This window comes from Eptatretus burgeri, chromosome 6, assembly GCF_056783735.1.
Source record: "Eptatretus burgeri isolate ZD-2024b chromosome 6, Ebu_testis_v1, whole genome shotgun sequence".
Lineage (NCBI taxonomy): Eukaryota > Metazoa > Chordata > Myxini > Myxiniformes > Myxinidae > Eptatretus > Eptatretus burgeri.
In genome coordinates, this window is record NC_140966.1 from 48,451,845 (window position 1) to 48,468,828 (window position 16,984).

General features: G+C 41.8%; 1 protein-coding gene across 10 annotated transcripts in view; it reads left to right on the top strand.

Annotated features, from left to right (window-relative positions):
• Positions 1-16,984, top strand: part of LOC147024721 (sister chromatid cohesion protein PDS5 homolog A-like) — a 197,904-nt gene that overhangs the window by 50,562 nt on the left and 130,358 nt on the right. For all 10 annotated transcript variants that reach the window (XR_015059167.1, XR_015059166.1, XM_085884895.1 and 7 more), the window contains 4 exons: positions 122-237; positions 9,427-9,521; positions 11,673-11,821; positions 15,298-15,446. Coding sequence is in view for 8 of the 10 variants with exons in the window: in XM_085884895.1 (XP_085741021.1) it covers positions 122-237; positions 9,427-9,521; positions 11,673-11,821; positions 15,298-15,446 (509 nt within the window). In the remaining 2 variants the exon portion in view is untranslated. The remainder of the gene's footprint in view (positions 1-121; positions 238-9,426; positions 9,522-11,672; positions 11,822-15,297; positions 15,447-16,984) is intronic.

Sequence of the window (16,984 nt, forward strand, 5' to 3'; positions counted from 1 at the left end):
ATCTGGTATATGTATGACCTTTTTCATTCAATGGCAGGGGATTCCCCATCTCTGATGGTATATTTTGGATTTGTTGCTGCTGCTTAAATATCACAACAGATGATTCTTTGTTTGCTTCCAGAGTATTGATGAAGAAGAGAGGCTTGCAACTCTCCGTCTTTTGAGCAGGATGTTTGCTCACAGAGATTCAGACCTTCACAATCAAAATTCTCTCCTGTGGCAATGTTTTCTTCGACGGTAACTGCAAGATAAAATTGATTCAATTTTTCAAATTCTTGTTGTAATTTGCAAGTTTGCTGTGGTGCATTGATGGAACACTCATATTTTATGCATTGGTGTATGTGAAGCACAGCACACATTGCTTACAGCAATTTGAGATCCATTTGTTGTCAGATTTGCATTCAAATGGCATGATCTTTATTTTATCGGTGTCACATTGGAGATATTCAACAGGACGAATATTTATAGCTCCATGTGTTGTTGTGTATTAAACCCAAGCAACCATGTCTAACCTGGAAATCTTCTGAGTGAACATTAATGTGAGAAGACAGACTAACATCTGAGTGACAAAGTATACAGGCAATAATAACCTTAAAACTCTGCATAACACACATTTAAAACAGCCATGAAATCCTTGGAATTCCTGAAAAAAATGAAAAAGCATCTTCCAATACTGGAATGTCCTGAAAGGCTGTCCAAGTCCTTAAAACTCCTGAAAATTTGAGAAAATTGCACAAATAGAGATAATCTGCCTTTACCCCCCCCTCCCCACCCCCACAACCTCCCACGTCGTAATCGTTAATTCCGCTGGTCCCCTTAAGAGAACGTCACTACCTTTAACCTCACCCAGGGATTTCCCATTAAAACCAGCCAAAATTGTTTCTCAATCCAGAACTTGTAGCTAATCCAAATCCCCCCTCCCCCATCAATGGGATTGATATTGCATGGTGCTAATTTAGCTGCTAATTTATTCTTCAATTAATACCCTATACTTTATTCTATTCTATCTGCTTCTAATTATGTGTTAATGACCTCAGACTGAAATTTTTTTAGGACCCCTGGGACTTTACACTCTTTTGCCTTAACACGTATAATTGTAAATCAGCGTGCTGCTGCGGTACAGGTGGTTACTGAGACGCACAGTGTTATAACTGAGACACACAGTGCTGTAATGTTCTATCTCCCCATCAACACTGTGTCCCGTTCAGTGGAATCGTAATCAATTCCTTTGTTTTCAGTTATTATTGCCCTTATTGATTTTTTTTTAACCATGGCTCCCAAGAGGAAAACTGTTGCTCATGGTGAACCAAGTGCAAAAATAGTTGAGGAAAGTGATGTCTTTGACACAGAAAGTGGAGGTTTTGGATAAGCTTGGTCGAGGCAAGAGTGCATGGTATCACTGGGCAGACATTATGGCGTTAACGAGTTCAGTGTCCACGAAATAAAGAAATGCGCAGAAAACATAATGGGTAGTGAATGCTCTGGTTTTGCACCGTGAGCAAGGGTGATTTTGGTAAACCGCTTCAGTGCATGATGCGCGAGTATATAGTTGAGAGGAACTGTCACATCCTGTGTAAATCAAAGGCCTACTGTCGTCCGAAAATCCACATCATATGTGGAGAGCATAATTTTTTGGCTTCAAATTGTTTATGAAAATGAGGATAATTATTCATTGCCGTTTACTCCATGTAAACAATTCATCTGACAGAAGCTGGTGATTTATGCTGCAAAAGGTACAACTTGGAATGGTTGTGATATAAAATGCTGAGCGAGTATATTGTTGCGGATTCGCGCCCGCCGGCGTGCGAACGGCCACGTAACTCGAATCGCGGCACGTCGCCCACCGGACGGACAATCCCGTCGTGACCCTCTCGGACTAACGCCGGGAACGAGTCACGGGTGGGGCTTTCGGCCTCACCACGATCGTGCCAATCGGCCCCCCGCGTGGGATAGGGTTGCTCGCCAAATTCGACCTACCTAAGTACCCACACGGAGGGTAGACCGGGCGACCGCACCTCGCCGCAGGTCGACTTCGGACACGGGCCACTTTAAGCGACCCGTTCCGTACTATCGGGATAACCGAGCGGTGTTATCGTCAACCTGGACGGTTCGATTAATTATCGGGCGTTTTAGCCCACGACCAACCCTTTACGTGAAGTAAGATGGAGATTCAATAGAGGAAAAGACGAAGCGAAGCGAGAAAACAGTTCAACATAAAGCACATTTATTTCACGATGAACGGAAAGCACACATATACAATTACACCAAAAGCAAATGTAAAAGAGGAAGAAACACAATATTACACAAAAAGCAAATATAAAAGAGAAACACAATGCAGATCTATTACCGACTACGCGAGCACACGGCAACACTTATGCAGTTTTACTTCACAGACGGCGCCGACAACACATATACCCAAAGCAAAAGAAAAGGACCACCCTCAAGGATGAGGCGGGCCTGGGGCCGAGACCGCGTCGGGCCTACCCGTCTGGCGATGAGCCGCGAAATGGCGCTGGCGCCCCGACTCCGCGGGCCTCGCTGGGACTGCCTGGCATGGGGTGGGGACGGGGCCCCCTTCTCGCACTATCTCAGCGCGGGGGGAAACAGGAGGGGGTTGTTGATGCTCGGGGGATGGAGGATATCTCCCGGTCTCGGGTCCCGCGACGAGCGTCTCCACCACGACCTCGGTCGCGCCGCCGGCCTCTCCCTCCGCAGCTCCCCGACTCCGACACGAGCACCTCCTCGACCGCCTTCGCCGCCGCCACCTCTCCACAGCTCCGTCCTCTTCACTCTGACTACTACCACTTCTTCCCAGCTCCACCGACAACTCCCCTTGACTGACGAACGCGGTCGTTTATATCCCCCGTGGCCTCGCTCCTTCACCTTCGACCCTTTACCTCCGACCCTTCACCTCTAACTGGCTCCCCATTGGACCGAGGAAAAGTGGGCGTGAATGCTTTTTAATCCATGAATTTGCATATAGCGACCACACTCCAACGTACCTGGAGGCGGGGCCAAATCGCCCCACGCTCACCGATAGGACGGAACAGAAGTGGGCGTGAGTCGTTTTTGATCCGTTTTCTTCGGAAAGGCCGGCGCTTTTGCACCCCTGCTCGGCGCACGCCCTGCACGAGTCCAGTATCGGTGCCCACAAGTGGCGTGGGAATGACGGTGATGCGATGGTTGCGAGGGCGAGTTGTGACGGTAAAGGTCGTGGCTGTTGTTGTGAAGCGGCGTTGCGGTTGGTGGTTGTTGTGTGATGGCTGTTGAGACGTGGTTGGTGGTGGTAGTAATGGCGGCTGGTCCAAAATAAAGATAGTAAAAGAAAAACGGCTATCTAAAAGGGTCGCAGCCCGCATGAATGACATTTATTCCCTCTAAACAACGGGTTTGGGCCTAACTCCACATATACTTACAGAGATATCTCACCTAAGGGACCTGAATGGTGGTTTGCGAATTTCGTCAACCACAACAATATTTTGGTTGTCAGGGTACCAGTATTATTGAAATATTCAATGGAATAACTGAAAACAAACAAGGTTTCATTCTTATTCTTGTCCTTTATTCCAATATCCCTTGTTACATAAAACCTATGTATTAAAAATCCTGGAAAACCACTTTTTTCTTCTAGAAAACTCCTGGAAATTTGGTCTTCTATGGCTGTGCAAACCATGTAAATGGCCAAGACCAAGGCCACTATACCAATTGCTTTAAGCAAAAGGCACGACTAGGCCAATCGGACAAGTGTAGGTTCTTTGTTTTTTTTTTGGATACATAGTCCAGGCTCGTGGAAGAGCTTCTATTAGTACACTGAACAGATCAGGACGCAGCAGGCCAAACGGTACAGCAGAAAGAGGGGGAAACACCAAACAGCAGAGTTGAAGGCTAATACGGGGAGGCAGACTAACAATGGGTGTGGAGAGGAATGGGGGTGGGGGGGAGGGGTTGAGGCAGGAGAGGATGCATGGGCTTCAACCATATGGATATCGAAGGGAACTCTGAGGAGGGACAACTGGAAATTTGGAAGGAGGGATTAGGGTGGTGTGAGGGGTGGGGTGGGGGGGGGGTTAATGAGGGTAGAAAAGAGCAAAGTTTAGAATTGGGGATGATCTGAGATGGTGCAGGTCAGCTATCTTTGAAGACTTGGAGGCTAGAATGAGATTGAATAGGATGTGGAAGTTCGTTCCACAAGTGGGAAAAACGTGGAACAAATGAGTGAAGGTGAGCAGTGAGTGATCCTGGTTTTTGGTAGTTTCACCCGAAGGGGATTAATTGTGGACCCTGCAGAAACCTGGGGGGGGGGATAAAGAATGCAAAGAGCAGAGGGTGCAAGACCAGAAAGGAGCCAGTGGAAGACAAAGCGACCACTGACCTGTCTGCAATTGTGAGGAGATAGGTCAATAGACTCAGCTTCATCGTGGGAGATTTCAATAATATTAAAGGCCTTGGTTTCCATGGCATCAAGTGGAGCAAGATGTGAGGCAAGGGAGCCAACCTGGAGGGGAGAGAAATACTCCATCAAGTTGCAGATAGTAGAGTTGCTACAGTGCCTTCAGAAAATATTCACACCCCTTGACTTTTTCACATTTTGTTGTGTTACAGCCTTAATTAAAAATGGATTAAAACTAAATTTTTTGTCATCGATCTACACAAAATACCCCATAATGACAAAGTGAAAAGATGTTTTAGAAATTTTTACAAATCAGTTAAAATAAGAAGCTTAAATATCTTGCGTCAATAAGTATTCAATTCCCTGGGTCAATACTCTGTCGAAACACCATTGGCAGCGATTACAGCTTTGAGTCTTCTTGGGTATGTCTGTATCACCTTTGCATATCTGGATTTGGGGATTTTGTCCCATTCTTCCTTGCAGATTTGCTCAAATTCTTTCAAGTTGGATGGGGAGCATTGGTGAACAGCAATCTTCAAGTCTTTCAACAGATTCTCAATGGAATTAAAGTCTGGTCTTTGGGCCACTGGAAGAATTTCACGTTCTTGTTCTAAAGCCATTCAAATGTTGCTTTGACTGTATGCTTGGGATAATTGTCTTGTTGGAATGTAAATCTTTGCCGCAGTCTCAGGTCTTTTGTACTCTGAAGCAGATTCTCCTCCAAGATTTGCCTGTACTTTGGCTCCATTCATTTTTTCCTTTATCCTTACAAGTCTCCCAGTCCCTCCTGCTAAAAAGCACCCCCATAGCGTGATGCTGCCACCATCATGCTTCACGGCAGGGATGAATGGGTGATTAGCTGTGCTCGGTTTCTGCCAGATGTAGCGTTTTGCATTCAGGCCAAATTGTTCAATTTTCATCTCTTCAGACCACATAATCTTTTTCCCCATGCTCTCAGTCTTTCAGATGCTTTTTTGCAAACTCCAGACGTGCTGTCATGCTCCTTTTTCTCAGGAGTGGCTTCCATCTGACCAATCTCCCATTAAGCTGAGATTTGTGAAGTGCTGCAGAGCTTATTGTCCTTCCGGAATGTTCTCCCGTCTCAGCCAAGGATTTCTGTAGTTCTGTCAGAGTGGTCATTGGGTTCTTGCTCACCTCCCTGACCAAGGTCCTTCTTGCCTGATTGCTTACATTGGTCGGACAGCCAGTTCTCGGAAGAGTCTGGGTAGTTCCATATTCTTTCCATTTCCAAATGATGGAGCTCACTGTGCACTTGGGAACTTTCAACACTCCAGAAATTATTTTACACTCTTCCTCAGATCTATGCCTGCCTCTTCACAATTCTACAATTCTATCTTAGAGTTCTACAGACAGTTCCTTGGACTTCATGGTTGAGTTTCTTCTCTGACGTGCACTGTCAACTGTGCGACCTTATATAGAAAGGTGTGTTTCTTTCTAACTCATGTCCATTTAATTAGTTGGTAACAGGTGGACTCTGATCAAATTATGGAGACATCTCAAGGATGATGAAAGGAAATTGGAGGCACCGAAACTCAATTTGGAGTGTCACAGCAAGGGAGGTTTTATACTTATTGACACAACACATTTAAGGTTTTTATTTTTAATTAATTTGTAAAAATGTCTAAAAACATGTTTTCACTTTTTCATTTTTGGGGTATTTTGTGTAGAACGGTGACAAATTTTTTGAAAATTTAACCCATTTTAAATTCAGGCTGTTACACAGAAAAATGTGAAAAAGTCAAGAGGTGCGAATACTTTCTGAAAGCACTGTAACTTGAGTAACTCATCGAGTAGCTAACTTGCCTTGTCGGTGGATAGAAATTCAGGTGTGCCAAAGAAGGACTTTGTACAAAGGAGGATGCCCAGTCGGCATTGAAATGCAGGCCCACTTTGAAATGTGGTTTGCCCAAGAAAGGTCATGGCTGATAGTGAGACCCAGGAGTTTGAATGACTGAACTTCCTTTGGAGGATTGTTAAAAAAGTAGATGGGAGGGTTTGCCAGATGGTCTTTTCAGAGACGGATAGTGAGAGTGTGAGATTTGTCAGGATTGAAAGACATATTTCAAGTGTTTGACCAGCTTGTGATTTTCTCAAGGTCTGAAGAGAGGGAGGCGGCTGCATCCTGTCTGAATTATGGATGAGGGATGTCACGGCATAGGGTGGAGTCATCAAGAAATAGATAAAGGGAATTTTCCAGAGTCAGAAAGATCATTAATGAAGATCAGGAATAGGATTGGGCCCAGAACACTGCCTTGGGGCATTCCATCCTTGACAGGGAGAGGAAATGAAAGGATTCCATTGAGTGCCACACATTGGCTAAGAGAGGAGAAGTCAGGAACCCATGTGTGGAGTTGGCTTTGGATGCCATAGGAAGAGAGTTTGGAGAGCAAGGCAGGGTGCCAGATTGTATCAAAAGCACGAGATATGTCCAGAGAGGCGGCCCTGATCTCATGTCTGACATTGAAGTCCTCCATCCATTGTTCAGTGAATAGAAGCAGCAGTACAAGGTGGTGTGAGCTGGTCTGAAACCAAATTGGTGATGTGAGATGAGGTTGCTGAAGAAAAGGAAAGATTTCACATCAACTGCAGTAATGGATTCCATGACCTTGTTGATATGACCTTCCATGACCAGATAGTTTGAGTCACCTCCTCTCGGGACATAAAAAAACTCATGTCAGAACAGCTCTATACACAAAGACATAACAAAGTGTGTGGATTAATCCATTGCTACGTCTGCAATAATTTCCATATCCCAGTCTCAGAAAACTAATGGAACCATGAACCAAAATCGATAATTGAAAGCAAGGAATAATGCTCACTTATGACCTGTTGATCCCATTAAGTGTATACATAGAAAACCAAGCATTGTGACCAGATATAGTACATAGGTGTAGTAGTAAGAAATGACAGCATTGCTAATTGAGGTGCTAGTACTCAGAAATTTTAGTCTAAACAACACAGAAATCAAGAAGATGACCAAATACCAGGATTTCTAAAACTAGTACGTGCCCGTAAAAAAAAAAAAAAAACAAAAAAAATAAAAAAATATTCAAACCGCGAGCAACAAACAACAACCACGCAGGCCGTTTCTTCGCTCTCGAGTGCCCGTACGTGCGTGGCCCGGAAGTTCGAATATTATTCGCAGTTACGATTATTCGCAATTTAGTTTTAATACCCAATTATTCAATTAGCGCCAACGTATTTTACCTTTTCGCAATGTCGTGGCAAGGAAAAACAAAAAGAGAAGAGAGAGAAAAAAAATTACTTCGTGGTTCGGAGCATACCAGCACTCTGATGTTACCAAAATTTATACACCGTCTAATATGAAAACGATCATAACTTGGGGCATTGTGTTTATCGATAAATGCGCATAAGAAATCGAGAAATTATTAGAATACACGAAGTCATCATTATCCGGAAGTCCGTACGTTGTAACCCGTAATGGATCCGGAAGTCCGTACGTTGTAATCCTTAATGGCGAATGCGGCTGAGCTTCCCTTCCCCATCGGCCACACCCACGCAACAACGCGTCTTCTCATTGGTTTGGTAAATAAATGCCCATAACTTGGGAAGCACCTTAATATCAAACCTTGAAAAGGCACATCCTCAGGGCCCCAGCAATATACCTGGCAAGTTTCAATTAGATCGGACCAGCGGTTGTCGAGAAACAGCGGTCACAAACGCACACACAGACACACACACGCACAGAGATTGCTGGAATTATAGATAGATGAAGTCAAAAGATCCTGGAAGCTGAAGAGTCCTGAAATTGTACCAGTGATTATTGGAGAATGGAGAATGATGACAAAGAACCTCACAGAGATATTAAAAACCATCTCTGGGAATATTACTACAAACAAACTGCAGTTTGAAATTGCCCGTGGCTCGGTGATGATCCTGTCAAGAGCCCTCAGAACAAAACTTTGAGAACAAGAAAACTTCACTGCTTGGTCCATGAATCATGACCCCTAACCAAAATGAAGGTGGATACTTCAAGCCCTGGGAGGACTCCGTTCCATCTTCTGAAACCTGCATATGGAGATAACAGCCAACAACACACACACGACTACTTACCACCTCTCAGCCTGACATCCTTCTGTTCATAGCCATTTATTTCTTAATACAAAGCGAGTTAGCTTTGTTCCAAGCACTCACAATAGCTAACAGCTTTATATGTGGTACCTTATCAAATGCCTTCTGAAAGTCTGGATATATTTCCCTCATCTACCCAATTAGATATTGCTTCATATAATGCCAATAAGTTTGTTAAACATGACCTCCCTTTAGTAAATAATTGTCTCATCATCTATTCTAGACCTTGGCCTGCCTTTCCAGAAAATGTTTTGTTTACAAAATATATGTTCAGGAATGAACATGGGAACATAAGGCAAAAAGACAAAGCATTATTAGGTGTCATGCATGACTTTACAAAAAGGCAATGTACTGACATGACAGTGGGATAATGGGGCCACGGGTGGGTAGAAAAAGCAAGGGAATTAAGAAAGAGAAAAGAGAGGAGGGGAGAAAATATGGTAAGCTGCTAGTAAGAGGGTTGGGTTAGTTATGGTTAATGGGGGTAGAAAAGATTGTGGGTAGGGATGGTGGGTGACATGAGATGGTGTACCACAAACATTTAAGCTCTGGAGTAAAAAGTGATGTTGAACTACCTCCAGAAGGCAGTTGCACAAACAGGAGAAAAGACAATTATAAGAGTGGAGGTGGGCTTTAAATGAGGCATGAATTGTGTCATAATTGTTCTTAAATGTTGAACTTTCTGCAAATGTATTTTTCGATAAATCGGCTGAGCTTATTTGTCCCTTATTGTTTTTACTTCAGTATTTGGAATTCATAAAGAATTGTTATTTTATGGCACACAATAATCACATGGGATTAAATGTACATGTTTACTTTGAGGGGTTGGTTGATGCGATACATAGTTTGTCAATCAAATCAATATTTGACCTCTGACTGTAATGGTTTGTGTGTTCAATATTTACGCGTCTTCTTCACTGTAGATTTCATGACATTTCGACAGCAATACGTGTGGATTGTGTAAACTTTACTCGGCGTTGTTTGAAAAACCATCCAGAGCTTGCTGCACCTCTAACTGGTAAGCTAGGATTTCAGCAGAATTTATAAAATATATGGCTCCTTGTGCAATTGCGGTTGCAAGTTTGGTTAGCTGGTGGTGTGTGTCTATGTTGTGACATGACAGGTAACATTCTGTCAGGGTACAGGCACACAATGACAAAAGCATTGTTTTATTTCACCAGCTTGAAACAAAAAGTGGGTATGTCTGGAAGTTTCCTGCTGTGCTAATATAGTACTTTATTTACAAATGGAAAAAGTTCCTGTGCATCATTTACACCTACGTGAAATGAGAAATGAAAACAAATACATCACGTTGTTTGGTAATATTAATATTTAGTGTTTGATAAACATGAAATGAGAATGTCAACACGTTTGCAAGACATGTCTCCAGAGGCTCGGAGAGTGGTGTGGTCAATAATCAGTTAATAGCTCAGTATATGGTGTGACTACCATTTGTGTTGGCACACGTTTGGCAAAGGTGTCTCATTGAGGACACAAGATGGTTGAAGAAGGCTTGAGGGATGTCATTCCAGATCTGTATCAAGGCCTGCTGCAGTTGGGCCAACGTCTCTGGCTGTTTTTTTAAGACTGCGCAATCGTCATTGCATTTCATCCCACACATGTTCTATGGGAGAAGATCAGGTGAAACAGCTGGCCAGGGAAGTGTGGGAATGTTCTGTTGTGCGATGAAGTCGGTAACCACTCGTGTGAGGTGAGGGCATGTGTTATTATCCTGTCGAAGTGGGAATCTGTCGAATCCATGAATCTGCAGGAACGTGAGGATGGAGAACTTCATCATGGTGACGGATACCTGTCAAATTGCCATTGATGACCTCCAGCTGGGTTCTGTAATGTACAGTGATGCCTCCCCATACCATCATGCTTCCATTGCTGACTGACGAACGTTGCACAACACATGTGTCGGTGTCTTTCCACTGATAAATGTGACAAGGGCCATAACTGCTGTCAAAATCGAACCTCAAACGTTGTCTACACCAAACTAAGTACGCATGTCAATGACATGGCAACAAAATTGGACATACTGCTGGTTGTTGTGGTCGGATGTTATGCTCGTGTAACCGATTCCTGACATTTCTGGCACTAATTGGTCACGAGCCAGTGAAGCTGCGAGCTGTCAAACTTGCTGTCTGAAACCGATTCCTACGGTTCACCATCTGGATATGGTTTGCCTGCCTACATGACGTCACATGTGGACGGTCACTGATGTTGCTAGTTTGTTGATAACCTCTCCAGGGTGACTGTGCTGTGTTCCAATGAACACCAAAATGCTTAGCCACAACGTTTTGTAGCATTTCTGTTTCAAGCATGCTTATAGCAAGTCGAGGTTCAATTTCAGAAAGGTGTGCCATCACGTTTACGACGTTTCCACATCAATAAAAATGTTTTTCACAGCTGGATTGTTCACCAAATCCTATTGCGTTGCAATTTTCTCAGTACCACGTGTAGCACTTTCACGTGACTCACTACACGTGCATGGCAACTTGTGTGTGCAGTGCACAGTATGCACGTGCAAATTTCAGATATTCACGGGTAAACTGGGGAACATGTCAAGGCACATGTTGGCTGAACATTACATTGCTCGGGTACATGTCAGTATCATTTTGCGTATTTTTTTTTAATGGTGTACAGGAACTTTTTTCTGTGAGCATATATATATATATATATATATATATATATATATATATATATATATATATATATATATATATATATATATATATATGTATATATACAATATATAGTTGAAGTAGTCTTTTGACCAAACTGACAATCACTGAAAAGTTAAACAAAAGCAAAATTTTTTTTCTGAAACTGAATAATAACGGTCACCATTTCTGATCAATACCCTTTGAGGCACTGAAAGTATTGAAGCACTTTGAAAGGGGAATCTACAGGACATCATGATGTCCTGTAGATTCCCCTTTCTCCAAAATTCCTTGCGCTTGCAGATATACATCTGAATATAAATTGAAATCCACATTAACTGAAACCCTTTGTTAATAATTCGGGTTGAAAAAATGCAAACAGCGAGATTAACTTGTATTATTAAAGTTTAAAATTTCCGACACAATTTGGTTACAATTCCCTCAATAATGTAGCATTAATTGTGATGTTGAATGTGTGCTTGTTGGCATGCACGTGTTAACAGCTCTTCTGGAGGCTTGTTCCCATGATGCAGATATGACCGTGCGACTAGTGGTGTGTGAAGCGATCACCTGTATAGTGCGGGAACAGCCCCACTTGCAACAAGCACAGCAGCTGTTGCATGTCTTGAGTGACTGCACGCTGGATAAAAAGGTACACACAATTATTATAGTTATTAAAAGAGTATTTCTAAGAATGTTCGGAGAATATTTGAATGATGTTGAATGAAGAAAAACTTGATATAAAAGTATGCATTTGTCTCCCCTCTTCTCAGAGGAGGGGAGATGTATTTTTTGCTGTTTCTTCTTTATTTTTTCTCATTTTTTTTTCTTTCTCTCTGTTTTCTTTTGTTCATTTTTCTTTCATTGTTCCATCCCCCACGCAGCTTAGGACGAGGTTTTGCAATCACTCCTGTGTGTCTGTCTGGGCTGTAACTTTGTTTTTACCATTTGAGCTTAAAATGTTTGTGTATATTTGATTTTGAATCCTTGGATTTAAGTAACATTGTTTAGTGATGTGCAAAATATGGTCTTGGCAATAAGATAGGCCCACTGATGTACTGTATCTCACGACACTTCATTTATTTTGGGTTTAAGGTAGACTACATGTTGGCTGTTTGCGAGTTAGATTTTAGGCTCGAGGCCCAGGTGGTGGTGTTGGTCAGACCAGAGATAGGCATAAATGTGCTGAGAGAGAGAGAGGAAGGGAGAAAATCATGCTCTGACGAGTCTGAGAAGAAGCATGGAGCAGTGTAACAAAAATGGCGTAAGGGAAAAGATAATTAAATTAGATTTGTTAGCTATATTCTAATGTGCACGTTTAGATTAGTCATCTTGTGCAATTACCTTGATTAGCCTCGAGAGAGAACGAGTGTTTAAGATATCACCTCATAATTTCCTGAATCCCTCTGTTGTTTCAGTATTACATGTGTTGTTGCTTTTTTAATTATCCCCCTTTCAAGTGTTCACTCCAGTTCTGAGGTTTGGCAAACGGGCTCGTTTTTGCTTGACACTATGTGCAGGACGTAATGTGGCCAGTCACTGAGGCATTGGCTGACTTGTGTGTGTTTTGGACAATGGGACGTGAACTCCAAGGTTTGTCTGGAACAATAATGACCTATGGCCTTCGCCGCTCATTCTGCTGCATGGCTCACTCGGCCATTCTTTTGCACCGATTGGTTGGTTTGTGAGTGTGAGCCAATCTTGTTCAGAGTTCTCGGAACACGTGGAGGAATAACGGGAGAGAGGGTCATTCACTCCACAACAGTTGTCATGGGGCTGGAAAATCATGCTCTGACAAGAGTTCTCGAGTTCTAGTCAAGAGTCCTGCAGCGAGTGAAACAGAACCAATTGATTTTGGTCAATCCAGCATGTGCAATCCATGAATGAGCACATTAGGACCACCACAAGCCATGTTGCGCTGCATGTCCTTGGGAAGACGAGAAGTTTCCAGTTCAGTGCACCATCCATCATCTTTTATTTTCTCTCTCCCCCTGTCTATCTTTCTTCCCATGTCTGTCTGTGAGCATAATATTTAATGCAACATTAGGGGAGATCGATTTTGTCATGTTAATAAATGGGTTTTTTTAACCTGTCTCCTCCATTCATTCCCTTCCATGTCATACATTCCTATCATTTTTATGCCTCTGCTGACGATGTCGCTAGAGACATTATGTTTTCGGGTTGAACGTATGTACGTACATACGTACGTACGTCTGTCCATGCTAATTTTCTGTTTTCTCTACAACCGCTTAACCAATTGACATGAAATTTTCACCATCGGAGCAACGACGCATGTAGAATGTTTTAATCGTAATTATGACATCATAGGTTAAGTGGTGCGGCAGCCATGTTGGAAAAAAGGAAAAAAATTGGACGGCTATATCTCTGAAATTGCTCTATGTAAAGAATTGAAACTTGGCACATGTCAAGTATGCCCCATGGGAAATGAGTGATTTTTTGATCATGTCATAGGTGGCTTCATTATGACATCATAATTCCATACGTCGAACGCTTTATCCGATCAGTATGAAATTTTTTGAGGGTCATCGAGGACTAAATTGTTTGTGGGGGGGGGGGGGAGCATCAGTCACGTGGTTTGGCAGCCATATATTTTTCACGTAAAAAAACTTTAAAAATCTCCTCCGAAACGGCTGAACAGATTTGAGGTGAAACTTTACAGGTATAATCGCCTTTTCATAGGGAACAAAAAGTTCTCCACCTATGATGTCATAGGTCACTTGGTTTGGCAGCCATATTGGACTTATATTACCTGAAAATAATCTCCAAAACGACTGGACAGATCGAGGGGAAATTTCACACACATGTTCCCCAAGCCTTGGGGTTACCAGGTTGTTGACAAATAATAAATAGGTCACATGCTCTGACAGCCATGTTATATTGAACGGAAATCTTTTTAAAAATATTTCTCTTGAACTGCTTCATGAAGTGAAACATCACAGTTATGATCTAGCAGTCATGGGGAATATATGTTTAAAATTTCAACCTGATCGGACACATGGTCTGACGGCCATAATTATTTAACATTTTGAATCTGGGTTCAGGGATTTAAATCAAACTTGGTACAAGTATATATCATGATGTAATGATTTGGGCGGAGGCATATCTGGTGTTGTCGAATAGTGCCCTTCTAGTTTATTATACACTAGTGAAGTAACACACCTTATGGATGAGATAATTCCCGAAGAATAAGAGGAGCCACTGCTTTCGCATCTTCAGATGCATGGGGCTGCTGAGGCCCTTTCCATTGGATAGGGGGCACAATCCTGGAAGCATCGCCACTCTGATAGCAAATGGCTCATTCTTTCCAGTAAGCTGGTGCTCATTTTGCTGACATCAGAAGGATGATAGGCTGAGCAATCCACCTGGTTTTATTTAATGGCACAACAGGGGCTCAAACTCAGGACCCTAAGATCTTAGCCAGTCACCTTAACAGTGAAGCCAACACCAGGCTTAATTCCCTAAGAATTGGTTTATTATTTTTGTTTGACTTATAATACCTGCTCCCATCAGCAGCAGTGCTCTGCCATACATATTTACATAGATAGAATTAGCTTCCACCCCACCCTGAAATCCCTGGACTGATTTTTTTAAAATTTTATTTTACTACCTAAAACCTTCTTGTCCATACCCCAAGTAGAACCACCAGTTTTCAACTCATTTATAGCCCATTAATAAATGTATTTTACCTACTTTGCACCATCAGCAAGCTGTACACAGTCAGAGGCAAGTGCCACTTACCCATTAAGTTGGAGTGCTTATTTGCATATACCTGATGGTAATGTCACAAAATCTCCATGATTACATTTAACCACCCTTGCATATTTTAGAACATAAAAATTGATTATAAAATCTTTTTTTATTGCATTCCTGCTCATGTTAACGCCCTTTGTGACAATGTTAATGCTAACATTGTTTTATTGTGTGCTTATTGGAAATTTTCAGTTTTATTCCAACCAACTTTTATTGCATTATCTTCTTAAATACCCACGTACGTAGTATGCTAAGCATTTTATCTTATAATACATTTGTTCATAAGTTATAGAAAGAAACAAAGATAAGCCACAAACCAGATTTAAACTGTGCTCCATGCTCTCTGTTTTCCAATAGAGCTCAGTACGTCATGCAGCATTTATCGGCATGGCTAAGGTGTATCAGCACATCCATTATATGATGACAAGCGACGAGGATATATCCCAGTTCTTCTGGTTGGCTGAGCGGATACTGCATTGCTATTATCAAAACATCATAGAGGACAGGTAAGGATGTACGTAAGAAATTCATATTGTGTGCCTCAAACGAGAATTTTAATTGTAAAATATGACCATTTATCATTGTCAGTGCTGCAAATTTTGCTCCTCTTGCTCATGTTAATGTTGTTTCTGATAACGTGACCCACAGTACTTGCATTGTGTACTTTCTTGCTCAATTGTTATTCTTGGTTTTTCAATGATCCTTTGTGTTTTTCTATACACCCCTGATTAGTTTATTTAATGCATTAGAAGCACCAGCTCCCAGCAGGAGCTGCCAGGGGGTCATGTTATTAAGGTATCAAACCTTTCAGGCTGGGGAAATCTATTGTTATTCTTCTGTTTCTTCTATATTATTATTATACTTCCGCTGCAATTTTGTGGGTTTATTTCCCTTTAAATTCATTTTCTCTGCAACCGCTTGGAGGATTGACATAAAATTTTCACCGTAGGAGCGACTACTCATGTAGAATATTTTAATGATGATGACGTCAAAGGTTGCGTGGTGTGACAGCCATGAGTGTTTCTTAGCAAAAAAAAAGAAGTCCAACATAAAAAAATGATGTTATAGGTCATCTGGTTTGGCAGCCATATTGGATTGAACATAAAAAGCTTGAAAAATCTTATACTCAGAACGGTTTACCACATCAATCCGAAACTCCACACACATGATCTACTAGCCTTTGGGAATATAGGGGTTAAATTTTAACGTCGTAGGTCACATGGTCTAGCAGCTATGAGTTTTTGAAAAGAATAAACATTAAAAAAACCTTCTCCAGAATGGCTTGACAGATCAAGGGAAAACTTCATACACATGTTCCCCCAGCCTTGGGGGTGCCAGGGTGTTCACAAATAATTCATAGATCTTATGGTCTGGCCATCATATTGGAAAAAGAAAAATCTTTCTCTGGAACCGTTTCCTCGGTCAACATATAACTTCAGGATTATGATCTAGTAGTCATGGGGAATGTGTGTGTATATATATATATATATATATATATATATATATATATATATATATATATATATATATATATATATATATATATATATATATATATATATATATATATATATATATATATATACAGTGGGACCCGCTTAATAGAATCACTTTGGGCCGGACAAATTTGATTCTAATATCCGAGTTCACCAGAGTTGTGGAGTATCAAGCGGATCAAATGTCGAGTACACATACGGAGACAAATACTCAGCATTTAGTTTGATTTATATGACACACTTGCTCAAAACAATGTAACTTACTACTGAAAATAAAACAATTACACGTACAGTACATATGTACTTTTCAAAGCAAAACAACATAGGTTTGTCGATGAGCCTACTCTGTAATGAAAAAATTGTCAATTGTTGCCTGCTTTAACGAGTCTGTGGCAATGGCGGTGACCTCCTTGTCAAGTTTGCGCAGGAAGGCCATGTTACTGAACCCATGTGATAGCAAACCAAGCCTGATCGTCTTAGCTGCAGACATCATTTCCTTGATGGTCGGGACAGAGATCTCCTCTTCCTCCTCTTTAGTGTCGGCGTCA